The 23,722-nt window shown below is 43.2% G+C and overlaps 1 protein-coding gene across 1 annotated transcript; it reads left to right on the plus strand.

Annotated features, from left to right (window-relative positions):
- Positions 1-2,079: 2,079 nt before the first annotated feature.
- PHB1 (prohibitin 1) lies at positions 2,080-23,040 on the plus strand. Its single transcript, XM_060254590.1, has 6 exons — positions 2,080-2,219; positions 11,868-12,029; positions 13,901-14,043; positions 16,230-16,346; positions 19,805-19,900; positions 21,989-23,040. The coding sequence occupies exons 1-6, from the start codon at positions 2,132-2,134 to the stop codon at positions 22,199-22,201; spliced, it is 819 nt and encodes a 272-aa protein (XP_060110573.1). The 5' UTR covers positions 2,080-2,131; the 3' UTR covers positions 22,202-23,040.
- The last annotated feature ends 682 nt before the right edge of the window (positions 23,041-23,722 follow it).

Below are 23,722 nucleotides of genomic sequence, written 5' to 3' on the forward strand. Positions count from 1 at the left end.
CTGTTGGTGTAGCCAGTTTGGTGCAGTGGTTAAGTGTGCGGACTCTTATCTGGGAGAACCAGGTTTGACTCCCCACTCCTCCACTTGCACCTGCTGGAATGGCCTTGGGTCAGCCATAGCTCTGGCAGAGGTTGTCCTTGAAAGGGCAGCTGCTGTGAGAGCCCTCTCAGCCCCACCCACCTCACAGGGTGTCTGTTGCGGGGGGAGAAGATATAGGAGATTGTAAGCCGCTCCGAGTCTCTGAATCAGAGAGAAGGGCGGGGTATAAATCTGCAGTTCTTCTTCTCTATCGCCTTCGGCAAAGAACAGAGTAAGGGCAGTAAAACCACTCCTTACTATTCTCAACAAACTCAAGTTTCCTTCACGGCTCCGGCAGCGCCTCTTTTATACCTCACCCTTGCTTTGCACAGCATTTCGGGATTTGTAGTTTGTAACAGCCACTCGGTGACAGCTTACGCAACAGCTCACTGTCTCTTCCTTTCCATGCTGGGGGAAGAACAACGAGTCCCGTCAGGCGTTGCGGCAGCAGGTCGCGAGCCAATTGCCAGGCAGTTCTGGCGCATGGGGCCGTGCGCAGGCGCGGTGGGACCAGGTGGCTTGCTGGGGTTTCATGTGGAGGTCAGCGTTGCAAAGGGAGGCGAGATAATAAAAGTAAGTTACAAGAAGGCGGCGACTCCTCTTCCCCCCATTTTGCTTCTTTGGTTGAAGCCACTGCTGGGGTGAAATGGTGGCCGCGGTTATTTTGAAGGAGTAAAACAGGGGAGGGGAATGGAGGCTGCAAGGAGGTCCTGCCTTTCCCTCAGGAGGGAGGGAGGGGTGAGAAACCGTGCAGCGCCGTTCACAACGTTGGCCCCCGAGGAAGGAGAAAATAGCAGCAGGAAAGGTGCTGGAGTGGGGTGGAAAGGGGCAGAGGAAGCCGAGGGGAAGCTCTTGGGAGGGAGGGAGGGAGGGACTTGGGAGTGAAGGGCTGGAGGGAAAAGCTCTGGATCGTTCCATGTAATAGGTGACGCGGAGGGACATGGTGTATCGTACACAAACGCTTAATAATGCACTTTCCGACTGGATTTTGCCAGTTCATACAGTAAAATCCAGTTGGAAAGTGGATTGAAAGTGCATTATTTAGTCTGTATGATCCAGCGTCTCCTGGAACTGAGAGGAAAAGGGTCCCATGTCTGTTTCCACCCCTCTTTCTCCAAGGAGCTCAGTTGGGGTAGTGTAAGTGATGCTCCTCTCCTCAGAAGAAGAAGAACCCTGTGAGGTAGATTAGGTCGAGGGAGAGCAGCTGCCCCAAGGGCCCCTTGGTAAATGAATGGCTGAGTGGAGATTTGAAGCATGGGGCTCTAAATGCTATGCCCTGGTCGCTGCCTGAACTAGCAATACTTGTGATTCTCTGCCCCAGACAAAGGAAAACAGGGAGCGAGGGAGCCAGCAGTATAACCTGGCGTGGCCTTGAGCAGCAGAGACGGTTCTGGATAGGAAACATGAGCCAAATGCCAGGAGGTGTACACAAGGGTCAGAAGTGTGGAGAAATGCTTTCTGCTGCTCCGTGACCTTGCCTTGCTGGATCTCTCAGCCTGCATGCAAGGAGAGGCAACAAGCATGGGACCACTGCAGTGGCTTTTGTGATCCAGCAAGCTGGGCTCTGTGCCCCCCCCTCCAGACCCATGGGCTGAAGTTTAGAAAGTTTCAAGAGCTGATATACCGGGGATGGAGAAGCTTGCTTGGAGAGGGGAGGGTTTACTTATCAGCCCATGAGAGCATGCCCAAATGAATGCCGTTGCACCCCAAGCCTGTACTGAGTGCGCTTTCTCCAAAAGTGTAGCTGCGTGTATTTTATATTTCCTCCAATTCTCTGAAGCCTCAGCTGCTAAGAGCCCAACCTAGGGCACAGTGATGCAGCAGCATAGCCCACTGAGTTCAGTGGAGGTTACACCCACATGGAGGCCAAAGGGCAGCAGCCCAAGCCAAACCTAAGTGGATCTAAGCAAACAAACAAAAATCCAGCTCTTTGATTTGCAAGTCTTTTGCACCGTTTTGTTGTGCCAAATTTTGAATACTGCTCTACCTTTCCTGGCTGTTGTTGCAGGCGTGACACTTCTGGGAACAAAGGGACAGGACCGAAGCGGATTGAATGGCTGCCAAGGTTTTTGAGACTGTCGGCAAACTTGGCCTTGGCCTGGCTATTGCTGGCGGGGTTGTCAACTCTGCTCTTTATAATGGTGAGGAGGCCTTTTCTTCTGGCATTTTGAGTTGTTACTTAGAACAGGACCGGCTCCGAGGGTTAACTGTGAATTCCTGTCTTCATCGAAATGCTTCTCTTGGTTTTTTAAACAGACAAATGTGGTTAGGAGTGTTGAACATATGAATATATGAAACTGTCTTATACTGAATCAGACCTTCGGTCCATCAAAGTCAGTATTGACTATTCAGACTGGCAGCGGCTCTCCAGGGTCTCAAGCTGAGGTCTTTCACACCTACTTGCCTGGGCCCTTTTTAGTTGGAGATGCCAGGGATTGAACCTGGGACCTTCTGCTTACCAAGCAGATGCTGTACCACTGAGCCACTGTCCCTCCCCTGTTGTCCCTGGGCACAGCTTTGAAGGTAGCCGGACCTTTGCTCCCAGATCCTGGAAGGATCCTCCTCTGCAGCAGGGGTCGCCATCGTGGTAGCCATGAACACCGGGCCACCTGCCAAATGCTTTTTGGTTTAAAACAATTTTATTCCAGTAACATATGGTAACAATCAATTCTTGCATTATTAATTACTTCTTTTTATTTATCCTATATATTACTTTTCTAACCCCTCCTCCCCCCGTTACTTGACCCCGCCAGTGTTGTATACTTAAAATACTAATATTTAAGCCGGTTTGGTGTAGTGGTTAAGTGTGCGGACTCTTATCTGGGAGAACCGGGTTTGATTCCCCACTCCTCCACTTGCACCTGCTGGAATGGCCTTGGGTCAGCCATAGCTCTGGCAGAGGTTGTCCTTGAAAGGGCAGCTGCTGTGAGAGCCCTCTCCAGCCCCACCCACCGCACAGGGTGTCTCTTGTGGGGGAGGAAGGTAAAGGAGATTGTGAGCCGCTCTGAGACTCTTCGGAGTGGAGGGCGGGATATAAATCCAATATCTTCTTAAAGGTACCCTTAACTAATAAAACAAAAATTTCTATTTTTCTTTCTTTTAAGACTTAATCATTATCAGAAACTGTCCAATGTCCTTTTATTTTCCATTCTTTTTCTATATAACTTCTAAACTTCTTACACTCCAACTTAAAAATTTCTAGATCATAGTATCTTAAAATTCTTGTCAATTTGTCCATTTCACTCCATGTTATAACTTTTATAATCCAATCCCATTTCTCTGGTATTCTTTCTTGCTTCCACAACTGTGCATACAATGTCCTAGCAGCTGAGAGCAAGTACCAAATTATAGTTCTGTCTTCTTTTGGAAATTTTTCCATATATAATCCCAACAGAAAAGTCTCTGCAAGTTTCTTGATTTCATATCCCAAGATCCAAGATAGTTCTTGTTGAATCATCTGCCAATACTTTTTTGCGCTTTCACAAGTCCACCACATATGGTAAAAAGAACCTTCATGTTTTTTACACTTCCAACACCTATCTGGCATCTTATTGTTCATCTTTGCCAACTTTTTAGGAGTTATATACCATCTATACATCATTTTAGAACAGTTCTCTTTAATACTATGACATGTTGAAAGCTTTATAGAATTCTTCCAAAGATATTCCCAAGTTTCCATCTGTATTTCTTTATTTACATTAGTTGCCCACTTAATCATTTGAGATTTCACTACTTCATCTTCTGTAGACCATTTCAAAAGCAGTTTATATAGTTTTGAAATTAATTTTTCATAATCTCCAAGCAGAACTATTTCCATTTCTGTTCTTTTCTTATTCCTTCAGTTTTAATGTCTTTTTCCACCAAACTCTTTATTTGTTGCATTTGAAACCAGTCATATTTATTGTTCAACTCTCGCAGTTTTCAGCTCTATTTTACCGCCTTGTATTTTTAATAGCTATGGTAATTATATGACAACCACTTTTCTTCACCCACTTCAGCCGTTATTTGTATCACTTCTGCTGGCACTATCCATAATGGTTTTCTCTCATCACCATATTTCTTATATTTCATCCACGTATTCAGCAAATTATTTCTTATATAATGGTGAGAGAAAAAAAACATCTTTTTTCCCATAGTACATATAAGCATGCCAGCCGAATTTATTTCCATGACCTTCCAACGCCAAAAGTTTTCTGTTTAGTAGCATCACCCATTCTTTTATCACACTAAGCAGACTGCTTCATGATATAGTTTTAAATCTGGTAATTGGAATCCTCCTCTCTCTTTTGCATCTGTTAAAATTTTCATTTTGATCCTTGGTTTCTTCCCAGCCCACACAAATTCCCAGCCCCCCCCCCCCCCGGCTGGCCCACAACTAACGGCCCTGTATACCGACTACCGAATGCTGTATATTGTATACTGAATTTTTACCTGAAGCTGAATGGAGTGTAGCTTTACGACTGCTGGCTGTTTTAATTATGTATAGTTATAACAAATGTTTTATTTTAATTATATATTGTGAATTGTTAATTTAAAGTGTAATTTTATACTTTTATGTTAGTTTTATATATGTTGTAAGCCGCCCTGAGCCACTCGATGGGAAGGGCGGGATATAAATCCAAGAAAAAAAAAAAAAAAAAAAAATTCTGAGATCTTCCTCTGCCATCTGTTAAACTGTTTGCTGTCCTTCACAATCGGAATAGTTTGAAATAAATACATTATTTTTGGTAAAATGTTCATTTTAATTGCAGCTATTCTTCCCAACAATGACAAATTAAGTTTATTCCATTTTATCAAGTCTTCATCCATTTTACGCCATAGCTTCTCATAATTATTTTTAAACAAATCAATATTCTTCATTGTTATCTCCAAACCAAAATATTTTACCTTCGAGGTAACTTCACAACCCATTAGCTTTTGTAACTCCTTTTGTTTACTTACTTGCATATTCTTACATAGAATTTTTGATTTTTCTTTATTTATATAAAATCCCACCAATTCTCCATATTCTTGTATTTTAGCTAACAGCAAGGGTGTTACTTGAATTGGATTTTAATTTATAAACATTATATCATCTGCAAATGCTCTATATTTATAAGTAAATCCTTTTATTTTTAATCCTTCTATTTCTTTGTCTTCTTGAATTAGCATCAAAATTTCAAGTGTCATTATAAACAACAGTGGAGAGAGCGGACACCCTTGTCTTGTAACTTTACTAATTATCATATCTTCTGTTCTCTCGGCTTGGCTTCGCGAACGAAGATTTAAGAAGGGTGCAATAGTCCACGTCTGCTGCAGGCTCGCTGGTGGCTGACAAGACCAATGCGGGACAGGCAGGTCCGGCCACAGTGGCTGCAGGGAAAAGTCTGATTTAGGGTTGGTGCTGTAGCAGTGCGATTCTTCCTCAATCTCCTTTTGTCCTCAAGACCAGCTATGCGTGCGTTCTCAAAGGAAGAGACAGCCTGGTGGATGGTGTGTCTCCATGCTTTGCGATCTGAGGCTAGGTCAGACCATTGGTGATGGTTGATGCGACAGGCGCCAAGGGATTTCTTCAAGGAGTCCTTGTACCTCTTCTTTGGTGCCCCTCTATTTCGATGGCCGGTGGAGAGTTCGCCATACAGGGCAATCTTGGGAAGGCGGTGGTTTTCCATCCTAGAAATATGCCCTGCCCAGCGCAGCTGCGTCTTCAGCAAAAGTGCCTCGATACTGGTAACCTCCGCCCGCTTGAGAACTTCAGTGTTGGTCACAAAGTCACTCCAGTGGATGTTGAGGATGGTGCGAAGGCAGCGCTGATGAAAGTGCTCGAGGAGTCGCAGATGATGACGGTATAAAACCCACGATTCGGAGCCGTAGATGAGGGTTGTCATCACAACCGCTTTGTAAACATTGATCTTTGTGCCTTTTTTCAGATGATTGTTGCTCCACACTCTTTTGTGCAGTCGGCCAAATGCACGGTTTGCCTTTGCCAGCCTGTTGTCAATCTCCTTATCGATCTTGGCATCTGAGGAGATGATGCACCCCAGGTAGCTGAACTGCTGGACTGTTTTCAGAACTGATTCACCCACAGTGATGCAGGGAGGGTGATAATCTTCCTGGGGTGCAGGCTGGTGGAGAACTTCTGTCTTCTTCAGACTAACTTCTAGGCCGAATAGCTTGGCAGCCTCTGCAAAGCAGGACGTCATATGCTGCAGAGCTGATACCGAGTGGGAGACGAGTGCAGCATCATCAGCAAACATTAGCTCTCGGATGAGTTTTTCCATCGTCTTGGAGTGGGCCTTTAGTCGCCTCAGGTTGAACAGGCTGCCATCGGTGCGATAGCGGATGTAGACACCATCGTCATCATCTAGATCTACTGCGGCTCTTTGAAGCATCATGCTAAAGAAGATCGTAAAGAGAGTTGGCGCGAGAACGCAGCCTTGCTTTACACCTGTGCCTATTGGGAAGGGCTCCGAGAGGTCGTTGCAGTGTCTGACTTGGCCTCGCTGGTCTTCGTGTAGCTGGATGATCATGCTGAGGAACCTTGGGGGACATCCTAAACGTTCCAAGATTTGCCACAGGCCTTTCCTGCTAACGGTATCGAAGGCTTTGGTAAGGTCGACAAAAGTCACATACAGAGCCTTGTTCTGTTCCCTGCATTTCTCTTGGAGCTGCCTGAGAACAAATACCATGTCGGTGGTGCTCCTGTTAGCTCTGAAGCCGCACTGGCTCTCTGGGAGGAGTTCTTCTGCAATGGTGGGCACCAGTCTGTTCAGGAGTATTCTGGCAAGGATTTTGCCTGCGATGGAGAGCAGGGTTATCCCCCGGTAGTTGGAGCAGTCTGACTTTTCCCCTTTGTTCTTGTATAGGGTGATGATGATTGCATCGCGAAAGTCCTGTGGTAATTTGCCTTGTTCCCAGCAGGTGACAAGTACTTTGTGAAGTGAGCTATGTAGTACTGTGCCCCCATGCTTCCAGATCTCTGGTGGAATTCCATCAACTCCTGCTGCCTTGCCACTTTTCAGTTGCTTGATGGCTTTAACAGTCTCTTCTAGGGTGGGGATCTCATCCAACTCTGTTTTCACTGGCTGAAGTGGGGTGAGGTGGATTGCTGAATCTTGAACTACGCGGTTGGCACTGAAGAGGACCTGAAAATACTCTGACCACCGGTTCAGTATGGATGCCTTGTCTGTGAGGAGCACTTGGCCGTCTGCACTATGCAGAAGAAGTCCTCGGGTTCTCCACAAGGAAGAACAAGGACTGGTTTGATGAGAACAATCAAGAGATCCAAGATTTACTGGCAAAAAAGAGATCTGCCTACCAAGCACATCTTGCTCAGCCCTCCTGTCCTGGGAAAAAAGCAACCTTTCGCGCTGCATGTAGCAACCTCCAGCGCAAGCTTCGAGACATTCAGAACGATTGGTGGACCAAGCTTGCAGAGAGAACCCAGCTGTGTGCAGACACTGGTGATTTAAGAGGGTTCTACGAAGCCCTGAAGGCAGTATATGGTCCATCATATCATATCTTCTGTAAGGTCTGCATTTATACATAGCCTTACACGTTGTTCAGTATATATTGCTTTTATCATCCTTATAAAGTCTTCTCCCATCTCCATTTTCTCCATGACTGCAAACATAAAGTCCCAGTTCAGATTATCAAATGCTTTCTCTGCATCCGCAAAGAATAATGCTACTTCCTTTTCTGGATGTCTTTCGTAATATTCTACAATATTTACAACGGTCCTAATATTATATCTTATCTGTCTTTTGGGGAGAAACCCTGCTTGATCTTCCTTTATAAAGTTTATCAAATATTGCTTAAGTCGTTCTGCCAGTATTCTTGTGTATATTTTATAGTCATTATTCAATAATGAAATCGGTCTATAATTTTTTACATTCGTGACATCTCTATCTTCTTTTGGAATTAATGAAATCACTGCTTCCTTCCATGTATTTGGTATTTTACCTTTTAATCTTATCATGTTCATCAATTTTTGGAGCTTTGGTATTAATTCCTTTTTAAATGTTTTTAAAAACTTAGCTGTATATCCATCTGGCCCAGGAGCCTTTCCAATTCTCATTGCATTGATCGCTGCTTCAATCTCTATTCTTTCAATTGGCGCATTCAAAACTTTTTTCATATTTTCTGTTAAGGGTGCTATTTTAATATTTTGCAAATATAGTTCCATCTTTTCTTTCTTTTAACACCCTTAAATAGTTTAGCATAATATTTTAAAAAATCTCTTTTTATTTCTTCTTGATCAACCATCTCTCTTCCATCAACCACAATCTTACTAATAATTTTACTTTCTCTTTTTTTTTCAATTGCCAGGCCAGGTACTTTCCAGGTTTATTTGCTCCTTCAAAGGACTTTTGCTGTAGTTTTTTCAAATTCCATTCCAATTCTTTATTTAACAAATGTCTCATTTGTGTTTGTAATATTGTAATCTCCCTCATAATTTTCTTTTTCCCTGGCCTTTTCCTTAATTCACCTTCTTTTTTCTTTATTTCATTTTGAATGTCCAACATCTGTTTATCTTTTGCCCTCTTAACTTTGTTGTTCAATGTTATCAATATTCCTCTCATTACTGCCTTATAGGCATCCCACACCGTCTGGAATTCAGTATCTTCTCTGCCATTTTTTTGGAAGAAAGCTTTGGTCTCATTTTCTAGAGATGTCACTATTTCTTTATTCTGTAGTAAATCTTCGTTTAATCGCCATCTTCTTGATTTTTTCAACGAATTTGTAATCCACATTATTGGGTTATGATCAGCTCCTATTTTAGGCAAGATCTCAATTTTCTTTGTTATAAGGCTCAAATCTTTAGTGCCCCACAACATGTCAATTCTAGAAAAAGAATTATGTCTTGCTGAAAAAAAGGTATAGTCCCATACATCAGGATTAAATTTCCTCCATATATCTTCCAGATTTTCTTGTTTAACCAATTCAAAAAAAGATTTTGGCAATTTTCCTTCTTTATTAGTTTTTTTTGTCCAGATCTATCCAATGCATTCTGAATTGTTCCATTAAAGTCCCCCATTATCAAAACTTGATCATATGTCAATTCATCAAGTTGTTGTGTAATATCCTTAAAAAATACATCTTTCGCTCCATTTGGCATGTACAATCCCAATAACTTTTTTTTCCCATTCAAATTTATTTCTACTTCTACAAATCTTCCGTTTTTATCTTTAAGTACTAATTTTGGATCCAATTCCTGTTTAACATAAAAAATCACTCCCCTTTTCTTCTCAGCCAGGGAATAAAATTCTAATCCCAATTTTTATTCCATAAAAATTTATAATCCTTCTGTTTTATATGTACTTTTTGTAGACAAACTTACAATTTTGCTTTTAATCCAATGAAATGTTGCCCTTCTTTTTTGTGGTAAATTTAGTCCGTTTACATTCCAAGATAATAATCTGTAACATGGTGCAAATTCTTTGTTTTTCATAAAATCTATGCAGTTCCTGTTCATTTGTAATTGTGGTTCTTTTTCCCTGAAGTTCAAAGCTCAAACCTTCAGGTATTATCCATCTATACCTCATTTCATTGTCCCGTAATTTCTCTGTCAGTTTTTTGTATGTTCTTGTCATTTATCACTTGCCTTGGTAATTCCTTCATGATTCTTACTCTGCTACCTGCCACTATCAATGTCTTTTCAAAATTTTTGTTCATAATCTTTTCCACCATTTCTTTTGTCATATATTTTATGACCACATCTCTTGGTAGATTTTTTTTTTTTGGCATAGAATGAGTTCACTCTATACATATAGTCATACATATTTTTAGTCTCTTCAGGATCTTCCTCCAAAAATTCTGCAATTATTTTTATTATATATTCTTTCAAGTCACTCTCTTCCTTTTCAGGTACTCCTCTTAGGCGTATCTGAGTCTCCATCAATTTGCAGTCATGGATTGCCACTTTTTCCTGTATTTTCAACAAGGTGGAGTCATGTACTTTCATTCTCCCATCCACCTCCTGCACTTTCTTAGATGTTTCCTCAGTCTCATTTCTGAGATCCTCAATATCTTTTTTAATCTCTTCTATGATTTCTTTCTTAGAGGCAGTTATCATGTCTTTCATACCTTTCATCATTTTAGCCTACATTGCCTCTAATTGTTCCTGCATTTTCTCCAGAGAGGTAGCCCTTGTACAGGTTTGCTTATGCTCTGACATTTAAAAACACCGAAAATTTTATTCTCACCCATTTAAAATTTAACTATCAAATTCAAAAGATTAGAGCTTGCTTTTTCCAACAAGCCTAATTTCGCCGTCCTCAGAGCCTCCTAGGCAGAGATATTAATTTTTAAAATCTTTATTTCTTTCAAAATGGCAATCGCGACTTTCTACTTTGATTTTTTTTCCTTTAAAAGCTTCTAAAATCCAATATTGACAATAATGTCCAATAGTATTTATCATTTCATCACCATCTCAATTATTTCCAACAATTATTAATGTCCCGAACACCTTAAAATTATTATTTTAATTTTGACCTCCTTGCAATGGCCGCCAATGTTTTTCTAAGGTATTATAATCCTAGAGTAGGCTTTTCATCTAATACTTCCTGCTTTACTTGCCACCAAATCCCATTTTCACTGGTAGAGAGATCTCACGATACTTGACGTACTTCCTGTGTTAACTGTGTATTCTGCAGGTCTGTGACGATGGTGCTCTTTTTTCAAAACCTCAAGTAGACCAAACAATAAATTCCTTCTCACTTTTTAGCACTGTCCTTTAAATTTAAAAAGTCCAAATTTCACCTCTTCATCCCTTCTTCTTCCAAGCTTTCTAGATTTCCATTTCCCATCTTTTGAGTTTATTCTGTTAAACTTTAAATAGTCCCGGAATGAAAGATAGTAATCTGTATCTTTTCTGCAAATTATCCAGATCCACACCGGTCTTGTGTAGCTTTAGATGTTTAGTAATGTCCAAGAAGGTTAGGATTCTGTTGAGCTTATGTCAAATAAATAACTCTGGAAACTTCTGCAGATGATAAAAATGCAACTCTTCTCTGGAGACCCCTCAAAGCCTCAAAGGAGCCCCCCCTCCGGGACTCCCTTTTAGCCAAGGTAAATCTCCTCAAAGTTTTCTGTGCATATCTTGGACTAATCTCTGACTGAGAAAAGTAGGCAGTAGGCATTAATTTGCCTTCCACTACCCCGACAGCAGTTCCAGCCTGCTTCCTTTATGAGAAGCAGCTCAGCTCGGCATTTTCCTACCCCGGAAGTCTCACTTGCCAAATGTTTTTTGAAGTAGTGTGGGGCTCTTGCCCTTTAGGGCATCCGATTAGCTATGCAGACCAAATAATATTATTTCAGTTGTAGCTGCTACCACAGTGCTGGTTTTATTTTCTCACACTCCTCTCTCTAGTGTGTTTTTAAAATGATCCCTTTTCTCCCTTGCTCTTTGGCTTTTTCTGTTTGTGACTGCCTTCTGTGGCAGCCATTTTGTAGTTGCACTCACCACCCTTTGTCAGAATTCCAGAGGGGCCCACAGACTTTAAACAGTTGAGAGCCTGCAACACCTGCTGTCAATTGAACCAATCAGAAAAGGTTCTGTGGAATGGGCTGGGAGGGAACAAAGGTCAGTCTGGTGGGGAGAATGGCTCTTTAGCTCTGAAGGGTCTCTCTTGTAGGGCCTCTTTGCCTGCCTCTCCAGTCCTGTTCATAAGGCCCTGCTTATGAATTCTGTCGGGCTGTTCCACTTGGCATGAGCACAGTTTCTTCTATTGGTTCAGTATTCCCAGATTCCTTTTTTATTATTTAGAGTGTATAGTTGAGCTGTTTCTTCTCTATGCCACCTTCTTCAGTGGACGCAGGACACAGGGCTGTCATCTTTGACCGCTTCCGGGGCGTTCAGGATATCGTGGTGGGAGAAGGGACCCACTTCCTCATTCCCTGGGTACAAAGGCCTATCATCTTTGACTGCCGCTCTCGCCCCCGCAACGTTCCAGTCATAACAGGCAGCAAAGGTAAGTGCTCGAGACCAGAGGCAGGCTTCAGTTAATTTTAGGTCTTTTATAGGCCTGGATAACCTAATCTCATCAGATCTTGGAAGCTAAGTGGGATTGGATTGGCTCTGGCCAATATTTGGGTGTAAGACCACCAAGAAATACCAGGATAGTGACACGGAGGTAGGCAATGGTAAACCACCTCTGAATATCTCTTGCCTTGAAAACCATATGAGGTCGCAATAAGTCAGCAGTGACTTTACTTTTTAAAAAATTCCATTTGTTTCTTTCTTATTTAGAGTTAATATGCTGCCTCTGCAGATAACTGCTCTAAATGACTAGCTAACAGAAATGATGCTATTAAAACGATTCAGATGTCAACAAATGTTGTTAAAGATGGAAACCATTAAAAATACATTTTAAATTCTTACGAGGTGGAGAAAAGAGGACAAGCTGGCCTTTGAATGCCTGTTTGCAGATGTAATGGCTAATAGCATCTCAGATGCTTAGCCACGCACGCCATTTTTAGCAGCAGCACTCCACTGTGGAAGACTCCGTGCTAAAGTGCTGTCAGCTAGATTTGTGGGTCACCGTATATGCCCAGCTGTCTGGTTCTTTGTGAACCTGCAAAGCCACTCAGTAGATGAGGCATGCTGCCCCCTGGAGGTGTAAACTTACCAAAAGAGTAAGCATCTCCCCTTGTGAGAAAGAAGGGAACTGATAACAACCTGCTGTCCTGCAAAGTGACCAAGGAGGTGCTATCAACAGGGTTTCAAAACTTAGACTGGCCTTTAACTTCCAGTGTATGGGGTCACTCTTGATACAGTCAGGGGTCTGTTACTGTGAAGATCAGTCATGACCAGCAGAAAGCCAGCAAGCCAGCATGGTATATTAGGTAAGCGTGGTGGAATGTAATCTGGAGAGCTAGGTTCAGTTCCCTACTCCTCTACATGGAGCCTGATGAGTGATCTTGGGCCAGTCACAGTTCTCTCAGGGCTCTCAGCCCCACCTACCTCTCAGGGCATCTGGAGAGGAAGAGAAAGGAGATTGTAAGCCTTTGAGACGCCTTAAAACAGAGAAAATTGGATATAAAAACTTCTTAATCTACTTCCTTGATGCTTCAGTTGCACCCTCCTGCGGTAGTGAGTGGCTTGAGAGTGTGGGAATGTTCTGTGACACATTTGCAGTTCATGTGCCTGGCCAGTATCAATGCCCAGAGAGCCAGTTTGGTATAGTAGTTAAGTATGCGGACTGTTATCTGGGAGAACCAGATTTGATTCCCCACTCCTTCTCTTGCACCTGCCTTGAGTTAGCCATAGCTCTGGCAGAGGTTGTCCTTGAAAGGACAGCTGCTGTGATAGTCCTCTCAGCCCCACCCACCTCACAGGGTGTCTGTTGTGGGGGGAGAAGATATAGGAGATTGTAAGACGCTCTGAGTCTCTGATTCAGAGAGAAGGGCTGGGTATAAATCTGCAGTCTTCCTCTTTGCAATGTACGGGGCTGTGTCAGAAGCCTGCCTTCTTGGCAAACAAGTCAAGGTTTGTACTAAGCGAGAAAAGGTTTGTACTAAGCGAAAAGGTTTGTACTAAGCGAGAAGCATGAAAATTAATGGCTCAGATTCTTCTCTCAAGTATCCTTTTTGGCTCTGATAGCTCCTAAACACTGCTCAATCTAGGCTTTGCTAAAGGAGGAGAACAAAAACCCTGAGGTTGATTAGATAGGACTGTCCTCTGAAGGAAACATCGTCCAGGCGGTCCTTCCTTTCTCCTGGTTCATGGCCCAGTTGTTTTCCATGTTGTTTCCATGGCACCAGTGTCAAGTTAGAGCAGTTTCCTCCTTGACCTGCAAAAGCCCACTCCTGCTCTGAACCCTCTTCTCTACTTCTCCAATAGATCTACAGAACGTGAACATCACTCTGCGAATCTTGTTCAGGCCTGTGGCCATGCAGCTTCCCCGAATTTACACCACCATTGGAGAAGATTACGACGAACGAGTGTTGCCCTCCATTACAACCGAGATCCTCAAGTCTGTGGTGGTAAGAGGCAGGCAGGCAAGCCAGGATCATGCATAGCTCTAGCACTGGTAACTGGAACCAGCGTGGTGTAGTGTCACACTAGGGTCTGGGAGATCCAGGTTCAAATCCCTACTCTGCCACAGTAGTTCACTTGGGTCCTCCACATCTAACCTATCTCATAGGGTGGTTAGGATGAAACGGAGGAGGGGAAAAAGAATGATGTTGTAAGCTGCCTTTTTAAAAAATATATGTTTTTATTTTTAAAAAAAGGGTTCAGAAAGAAAAAGGGGAAAGGGAATATTTAGAAAAAAATACGCATCTCAAGGACAATCAAAGTTATTAATAAACATATAATACGTATTTCAAGGATAAAACATTTGTAACATTCAAAGGTAGTCTCTCTCAATCTTAATGCAGTTACATCACCAAATATTTAATGTACTATGTAAAGCTGGTTAACTTGAAATAAAAAATTATTTAATTTTCAGACCTCAAATATTATTTCATCATAGCAATGTATTCTTAAAATTATTTTGAAATATTAAGATATCCTATATAATGATTGCTATAATTAAACGGTAATCAAAAGAAGTAAATATACTTCCAAACTATTTCAAAGCAGTGTAATGAACTAAGTATTCATGCCCTGTAGGCTCTCCAGAGGAACTGGGTGGCCACTGTGTGAGACAGGATGCTGGACTTAGTTGGACCACTGCTCTGATCCAGCAGGGCTCTTCTTACGTAGCAAAAAGCACTAAATGGTTTGTGGACACATCTTTATTTAGTCAACAGAAGGTGGAACATGGTGATGAGTCCTTCAGGGTTGCCACTTCCAAGAAAGCCAGGGAAATGGAAATTGTTTTGGGAAAGTCAGGGAAATTGGTCTGAAGTCAGGGAAATTGTGATTAACATATATTCAAGCAGTGGATTTTTGACCTGCTGCTGCAAGAGCATGATCTGTTTTTGTGGCAAATAGCAGAATACAAGTAAAACTTAATGATGCCCTTTCCCAGCTACACCTTTTTCTCAGCTCCACCTCCAGCAACCAGCCTAATATGTTTGTTGAACTCTGCCCCTGCATGATTTCCAAGGTCTGCTTGTAGCATTTGCAAAGCAAGGCTAGTTTAAACATTTAGCAAAATATATAAACTTTAAACATCTAACTGTTTTCATCCCTACCTGCTAGTACTGCACTTAACTTGCATATAAAGATAAGCATGTTTTGGGATCATACTTGTGTATGGAAAGGAAGTGGAGTTTCTACAATCTAGAGAAGCAGATAACCCTCATTTGCAACCTTTATGCATGGGAGAAGTCAGGAAAGCTGGTGAAAGAGCTGATACTCTATAAACTCCAGCAGGAACAAATTTTACTTTGTACGGTGCAGAGTAGCAAGTGCTAGTTGTCAGTGAAATCCAACAGTGGCAAAACTCATTTGAAACTCTGTTCTGTGTTTAGCAAGAGACAAAACGTCCATTCTTGCTGCTAATCTGCTCATTACATGTTCTGGAACCAGAAAGTGAAAATGAAACTTCCCCAGCTTTGGAAAGTTCCTGCTTGTTAGCATTCAGAGTTCACTTGAAGTTTGTATCTTGGTGTAATTTGTGTTGCAATTGCAAAATATTGCTGCAGTTAATGTTGAAAGAAGCTGATATTAAATCTCTTAACTTTGACAAATATTTTTGCAGTTGAGACTTGTATAGTTGTAGAGTGGAACATTTCATTAAGCCTTGGAATAATGCAACACGGCCTATTAATTCTTTAACTTGTGGTTATATTTGAATGGTGGTCAGGGAAATTGATAAATGTTGGTCAGGGAAAGTCAGGGAAATGAAAAATAACATTTTAGCGGTAACCCTGTTCTTTGATTATGGAAGTAGATACCCCAGAGCCTAACAGCCCCTCTCACACACCTCCTTCCCTAATCTGTCTCCTTCTTGGCTGTTTCTTAGCTTTTGTGTTTCTCTGTCCCAATCTCTGCAAATGTCCCGTCACTGAGGAGGATTATGTCTTCTCTTTTGACTGTGATATGGTTGTCCGTGTGGTGATCTGGTGAGGCCAACAGCATCTCCTTCATCTTGGATCCAAGGGGATGAGGACAAGGTGAAGGGCATGCTGGCCTCAAACATGGCCACCATACACCTTTGCAGTTGCATGGGAGCCCTGTGGTTTATTTTTCCTCACCTTTGTGATTCTCTTTGTTTCAGGCTCGTTTTGATGCTGGGGAGCTAATCACACAGAGAGAGCTAGTTTCCAGACAAGTGAGTGAGGATCTCACAGAAAGAGCAGCAACATTCGGCCTCATCCTGGATGATGTTTCCTTGGTAAGGGACTTCTTGGTTCCAGAAACTTTGCTGGGAGAGAGGGACTGAGGAGTGAGGGGAAAAGGGCTCCCTGAGTTTTCAAGCCCAGTTGGCTGAAGTGTGCAGCCAACTGGCACAAGCAGAGCAAATGGGAGCTCTGAAGTAGCAGGAGTCTGCATTGCGACTCAGAATCTGCTAGATTTCTTTTCTTTTCCAAAGCAGTTGTATAAATGCACATCATGCTTGTGTTTAGCCATCCTGTTCTCTCCTCCTTTCAATCTCTTGAGTTTGTTGTATCCTCCTGGGAGGCTTCCTATAGCCTAGGATACGCTATTTAAAGCCACTTATTTGGTTATTTATAGCATTTTAATCAGAGTTGGAAGGTGCCTTCGAAGTCTTCTAGTCCAACCTCTTGCAGAATGCAGGAAATCCACAAATACCCCCCTCCAGTGCCCCCCTGCCCCACACCCAGAAGATGGCAAAAAAACCTTCCAGAATTCCTGGCCAAACTGGAGAAAATTGCTTGCTGACCCCAGAGTGGTGATCAGCATGTTCCTGGGCATACAAGAAAGGGCCACGAGATCTAAGCACTGACACAACCCTTCCTGCCCTCCCTCTCTTGATCTGTCAAAGTTCACATAATCAGCATTGCTGTCAAATGGCTGTGATTGTAGCAGCTGTAGTGTTCAAGCCCCAGGTTCAAGTCCCCCCTCTGCTGTGGAAGCTTGCTGGATGACATTGGGCAAGTCACACAATTTCAGCCTAACCTACCTCACAGGGTTATTATTGGCCGGGATAAAATGGAGAAGGGGAGAATGTTGTAAGCCACTTCAAGTCCCTACTGGGGGACAGGGCAGAAGTGTCATATAAATGAAGTAAATAACCTCTTCCCTTGGCTTTTTTTTATATGCATGTGCTCCATTGTCTCCCCCCCCCCCAATTTTGTGCATCTCATGTGACCTCCAGCACATACTGAAGGTTGTATATATGTAATGGCTCTTTTATGGCAGTGATCATGTATTGCCCAAGGGTGCCATGGCACCCCCTTCTTGGTTCCCTTTTGTTGATCTCAAAAGGCTGCCTCCCGCATAGGATGATGCCTGGCCTGAAATCACCAATCATTGTCCTCCTTGGGTCCCCATAGCAGCCATTTTGTGCTGCTGCCCATTTCTTGTCTCAAAATGCCAAAAGTGGCAACAGGCTCAAAAGGTAGGGTTTACAGAATAACACCTTGTTGTCAGACAAAAATTCCCTTAATACAAATTCAGTCCTACCACATATTCAGAGATTTTTGTTTGTGCAGTTGCCACACAGTCACTGTGTGGAACTCCTGACTAATACAACAAACGTTCTTAGGATTTTATAGAGCACAGGTTGAAAACTAGTGGCCCCTCCTGTGCAGGTCGGTGTCCCTGCAAAGTGCTCAGGAAATTGTAGTCCTGGGGGAAGGGGGGCTGCAGCTGCAGTTCACGTGCCTTTTGGGGCGGGACTGACTTCTGAACTTCCTTTCAGGATGCACTCACTAATAAGCGCCACACTGCTTTTCTTCTCTCAAGCACAAAATTCAGGATTCTCACACCACTTAACAATGAACAAGTTTATAACTCTGTGTGTGTATGGGTATAGATCAGGTGTCCCCAACCTTTTTGATCCTGCAGACAACTTTGTACTTGTGATGCAGAATGGTAGGCCTGCTAACAAAATGGCGGCTGCAGGAGGCAGAGCCAACCACAAAATGTCAAGGAGCGAGGTTGTATATAACTCTAATAGTAATTCTTCAGCAGTTCAGGTAGAAGGTCGGTTTACCAGAATGCCTTTTAATCTGCGCAGCCAATCAGAAACCCTGCTGGGCAAAAGCCCCACTTTCTAAAGGCACTTGGTGGGCACCAGGAAAGGTGTTGGCAGGCACCACAGTGCCCACGGGCACCACATTGAGCATCTCTGGTATAAAGCATTACTAACAGGCTATGTTTGGCAGCTGTTTTGAATGTTACGCAAAATCAAACCACATTTGCTATGCAGCCTTCTCTCCTGCCTTAGCCAGTGGGTATTGATTGAGGGGGGGGGGGGGGGGGGCGGAATGGTTATGATTGTATTCTTAGGGCTTTCAAGACCGAAAAGCAGGATACAAATGTAATTTAGTATCCCTGGCAAAGGCATAAATCTTAGGGTTGTGTCCACCTAAAGTCAGATCTTGGGCAAACACTGAAGATTTGATACTGTAGAATAGAATCTCGGAGTAACAAAAAGGAGACTCAAGGGCTCCCTCTGCTGCTGATGATGAGAAACTGTGGAGAGCAAGGTTCTGTCCCAGGGCTGCATAAGTGCTTCAGATTCCTGGGTGACAGTCTTAAAGCTCCAAAGCTCTCGGCATCTAATGTTTAGGAACCTGGGCAGTCAGGTGCTAGGAGTTCTTCCAGCTCTTTCCACTTTGGAGAGGACTGTGCAGCTTTCGGATGGACCCAATCTGCTTTTCCACTGGTGAAGGAGAGGTGTCCCCTGTGGGCACCAAAGATCATGAGACCTGTATGAACAAACGCCTGTATGGGATCTGCACTGTCATGAGGAGAACTGGGCAACAGTGAGTGAGAAAGGTGGCTAGATTCAACTCTTGGTAATAATGGAAAAAAAATCCGTAGGTTTCCTTTTACAGAGCTCTTTTGTGGCTTCATACAGGGTGGGGGGTTTTGCCCAAAAGAATGCAGAGGTCCCACAACCCACTTCTGATATTTTCATTCCTCCCTCAATAAATTGATGTGTCATGGGTAGTGTGTAGTCTTAGATAAAACTGGCCAGAATACAAATTTGAGGTAAATCAATAAAGGGGCATACTGAGTTTTCTGTAACTACTAGAAAAACTAGTTGTTTGGGCCTTTTATCATGGAGAGTTCTCAGAATCTCTTCTTCCTTCTCAAAGGACCCATAACCTTAGCCATCATTTGAAAAACTCAGAGGCCCAAACTTATTCAAAAGAACCCATCCCCAAGCTCATATTTTACCTTATAAATAGGAAGCTAATTTAAATTGGTAATTTATGTACCTCCAGCAAAATTGGGGGTGGTGGGGGGGAGAGATTTAGAGCTTAGAAACCAATGAAATTTTGTCTAAAGCTACATTTGAAGTAAATTTGGAATGCTCCTCAAGCAATGATAGTGAAATTTCAAAGTAAGATTATCAAAAACTCAAAAGAGCTTGCTCACCCATTCTTGAAATGAATTCTCAGTCATTTGCTGTTAGGTTAACTGTGAATGTGAACAAATACGGTCACTTCTAGAAACTTCTTGGAAAAGCCAAAGTGCATTCTAAAGCCACAGCTGTGCATGTTTTGTGCCCCTGATGCATAAATAAAACTTGCCTATCAGACTGTGGCCTTCAAGGGGTAACTGCTTGTAACCTCGGTTGTGTTTTGCTATCTTTGATATGATGTTGATGCTCTTCCTTCATTGTGACCTTTTCTTTGTTCCTTTCCCCCTCTTAAGACACATCTGACCTTTGGGAAGGAGTTCACAGAAGCTGTAGAAATGAAACAGGTTGCCCAGCAAGAAGCAGAACGGGCCAGGTTCATAGTAGAAAAGGTAAGAACAAAGAGTCTTCCCAACCAGATCTGAGCAACTGTGTCAACTACTTAACCAGTGCACCAGTCGCTTCATGGCGCTCCAAAACGCATCACTTCCCTCGCACACCTTCCCCAGCATACAAATATGTCTTTGGTGTTTACCCTCATAACAAGTTTGCAAATGGGATCAGACAGTGGCTCTCAGTCTTCCATATGTCCCATCAACCATTCTGTCTAAGAAACTGGGTCCCAGCATGATAGAGACAAAAGTCCACTTTTTCAAAGACATGAGGATATAAAAAATTGCAGAAGCACAGCAGATCATCCTTGGTAGGTAGCAGGGCTTTTGTATAGCAGGAACTCCTTTGCATATTAGGCCACACAGCCCTGATGTAGCCAGTCCTCCTGGAAGAGGCCCTGTGCTAAGAGCCCTGTAAGCTCTTGGAGGATTGGCTACATCAGGGGATGTGTGGCCTAATATGCAAAGGAGTGCTTGCTACAAAAAAAAAACCCTGGCAGGTAGGACTGATGAGAAGCGGCACATCAAGGACATTTGCTGGAGGCCAGGACAAAGGGATTTAAAGAAGCACTGAGTATCCCAGGCTGCTACTAGAATGCCAAAAAATGGCAGATGGATAATCCATGGCAGGCAAAGTTTTCAGGAGGTAGCACGTCACATTTGCAGGTGGGTACAGAGATTGTGGGAAGAGCAAATTCACTCTGTGTCTCAAGTAGGCTACTTCTGCATCCCGCTGATGATAAGCATACCCCACCAGTTAAGAACCACAGGGCTAGGCAAACCTGCCTCAGGTGTAGAACTGGACTTGGCCTTTCTCATCCCAACCATTGTATTATCTCCATGGTCACTGAGGTCTGCTAGTCAGATCCTGCTCTGGATTCTCTCATTCTCTGAAGTAATTCTGGCATTGTAGAACATCCTCCCTGTTGCAGTCCAGTTGCTTACAATATTTATTTTAAACTTTTCATCATATTCTTCAACTCAGGCTGACAGTGGATAATTGCATAGGGAGGTGGAGGGGCTTGTGGGTTGGAGGACAGGGAGGGTATTACAATGCAGCAAGAAAAGCCAGATTTTGATTGGTCATTTCAAATGTAGCAAGAACTAGCTCATGCAACACTTACACACACACACACACACACACACACAGAGGGGGTCGCTGTATAGAGAAAGGCCTTTCTGGGGATGTGCAAAATGTCTTTGGGTCCACCAATGGTACAAAATTCAATAAGAGGGATTTTTGCCTAGTTTTAATTTGTGCAGTTATTTTATCAGCTATTAAAATGTCCCATTTCACATCACAACCGAAATGTTTGGCAAGGGTTTGTGTAGTAAGCAGCAGCGCAGTTACCATGGAGGGTTGTGCATATATTATAACCCCTGAAGCAGTGACCGTGGTACTGTCATACAAAGGAACCGGGTCAAAGAAGCTGTTTGCAGTATAGGAAGCACCTCTCAGAAAGCAAGGCACAAGGAGACAGTGGTTCATTAAGATCCTTGACGCCTGCCCTGACCTGGATAGCTCAGGCAAGCCAGATCTCAGAAGCTAAGCAGGGCCGACCCTGGCAAGTACTAGGGCCGCGATGCTGAGACAGGAAGTAGCAAGTCACCTCCCTGAAATGTCCGTGCCCCACTAGGTGTTGCCAGAAGTCAAACCATGACTTCCAGGCATGCATGCAGTTAAACGCACCCACCCAAAAAATTCTTGAGACCTTTAGCATTAACACCTATCTGTGCACATCAGCCACTGCTGCCCTCCTATGATACGGTTCATATTGAACCAGAAAAATTGCATGAAATGAACAATTGGCTGTACTTCATTATTCTTCCACAAATACACACACACACTTCTTTAATAGTCCTCTCATTTGGACTTCATCATGAGGGCTTGAAACTTACTCACTTGCAAGTAAACCTGCCTTTGTTCCAGATCCTAAGGAATGTCCCACAATTCTTGATATTATCGGTTTCTAGAAACCCAGCTCTATAGAACTACTGGGCTGGAGAGGGGAGTACAGGTTGATGCCCCATTGACTGGCCTCCTTCTGTCTGGCCAAGCTTCATGTCCATTTCCTCACGTTTCTGCAGGCGGAACAGCAGAAGAAAGCAGCGATCATCTCGGCTGAGGGGGATTCAAAGGCGGCAGAGCTGATAGCCAACTCGCTGGCCACCGCTGGAGATGGCCTGATTGAACTGCGCAAGCTTGAGGCAGCCGAAGACATCGCTTACCAGCTCTCACGATCCCGTAACATCACCTACCTGCCTTCGGGACATTCAATGCTTCTCCAGCTACCCCAGTAGGGGTCCCCTCTGTTCCTAGCCCCACCCTTTTTTTCTACTGTCCCTTTGAAAGCAAGTTTAGCCATACATAATCACTGAAGTTTCTCAATTTGGGGTTGATGAGGGGAAAAAACATGAAATAGAAATTGGATTGAAAGTCCCTTAATAAAGGCAATCAATTTTCCTCTTTCTCTTTCTCTCCCCCTCCATGGAATATCATTTTTCAGATCAGTGTCCAGAACAGAAGCTGGAAAGGATTGGGGTGGAGTGGGTGGAGGCTAAGAGGAGGATATTATTTGTCATATGGGATTCTACCAAGAAAAGGCCTATTTGAGCAAAACTTTGCAAATCCAGTTCATTTTAAGCTCATTGAACTGGCGCTGGCTCATCTCTGGTCCATTGCAGTGAATGGGGAGGAATTTGAGAGCTTCCCCCAACCAACGTCACCCCTTTCCTGCCAGATTTCCAGCCCTCATTGTGGTGTCCACTTTGAATGGCAGTGGGGCTGGTGGTTAATATCATTTTTAGCTCCATGTAGAGAATATGGATAAGAATAGGGGGCAATTCTACAGATAGAATTCCTGCTTTGCCTTTTCTTTCACGTGAGTCTCTCTTTCCTCTGGGACAAAACTCTGTGTGCCTCAACAACATTACCGGAAGGAACTGATCTCTGTTTTGGAAGTCTGAAGTTCCTGGTCTTAAGAGAGATACAGGAGGCCTATTCTGATGCCAGCAGCATTCGTGAGGCTTTTATTAAGAAATCTTCCAAAGAAGTTCACTTAGCGATGAAGATATGAAAAAAACCCAGATTGTATTAATCAACGTTGAATAAATGAACAAATAAAACATCCCCTCCTTAACACTGTGACTTTGTATTTAATATAGACGGTATTCATGAACATTTGGGGAAAGCAATGGCAAAACAACCCTGTAAAAAGTGTCTGCCATGAAAACATTGTGATGCGATGTCACCCAAGTCAGAAACGATTGGTGCTTGCACCTTTTTATTCATGAACATTAATGCTTTTGGGGAGGTAGATATTAGATCTGGGGGTGAAGGAGGTTGGGATTCCTGGAGAACATTGGCAGACATCAGGGGTTGTTTTGTAGGAAAAAAGGTGGTGGAGCTCATCCAGAGATTGTTATGCAGCTACGCCTACTATTCAATGGGAGGAGGAGGTGGAACTGTCAGAAAGGTTCAGAAGCTGTGCTCCCGTGAGCCACTGAATCCGAGGCCTGGCAGACATACATTTTGCATCAGGAGCAACTTGAGAAGGCTCATGTTTGACCACCAAAGTTCTCACTAGCTCTTTGTCCGAGCTGCTCTCTACAACTTCTTGTATTCAGGGTAGAGACTGCTGCTTTCTACTTGGCTCTTACGCCTGGTTTTGAATGGATCATTTCCGCTTCGTTTGGAAATCAATATACTATCCTCAAAAGTTCTCGCTAACCTTGTGGGCCATTTTCATTTGGGAAGCTCTTTGGATTGGATTTTACAAATGCAAAAATCACTGGTCTTTGCCCACTCTTCCCCCTGCAGAC

This window comes from Heteronotia binoei, chromosome 15, assembly GCF_032191835.1.
Source record: "Heteronotia binoei isolate CCM8104 ecotype False Entrance Well chromosome 15, APGP_CSIRO_Hbin_v1, whole genome shotgun sequence".
NCBI lineage: Eukaryota > Metazoa > Chordata > Lepidosauria > Squamata > Gekkonidae > Heteronotia > Heteronotia binoei.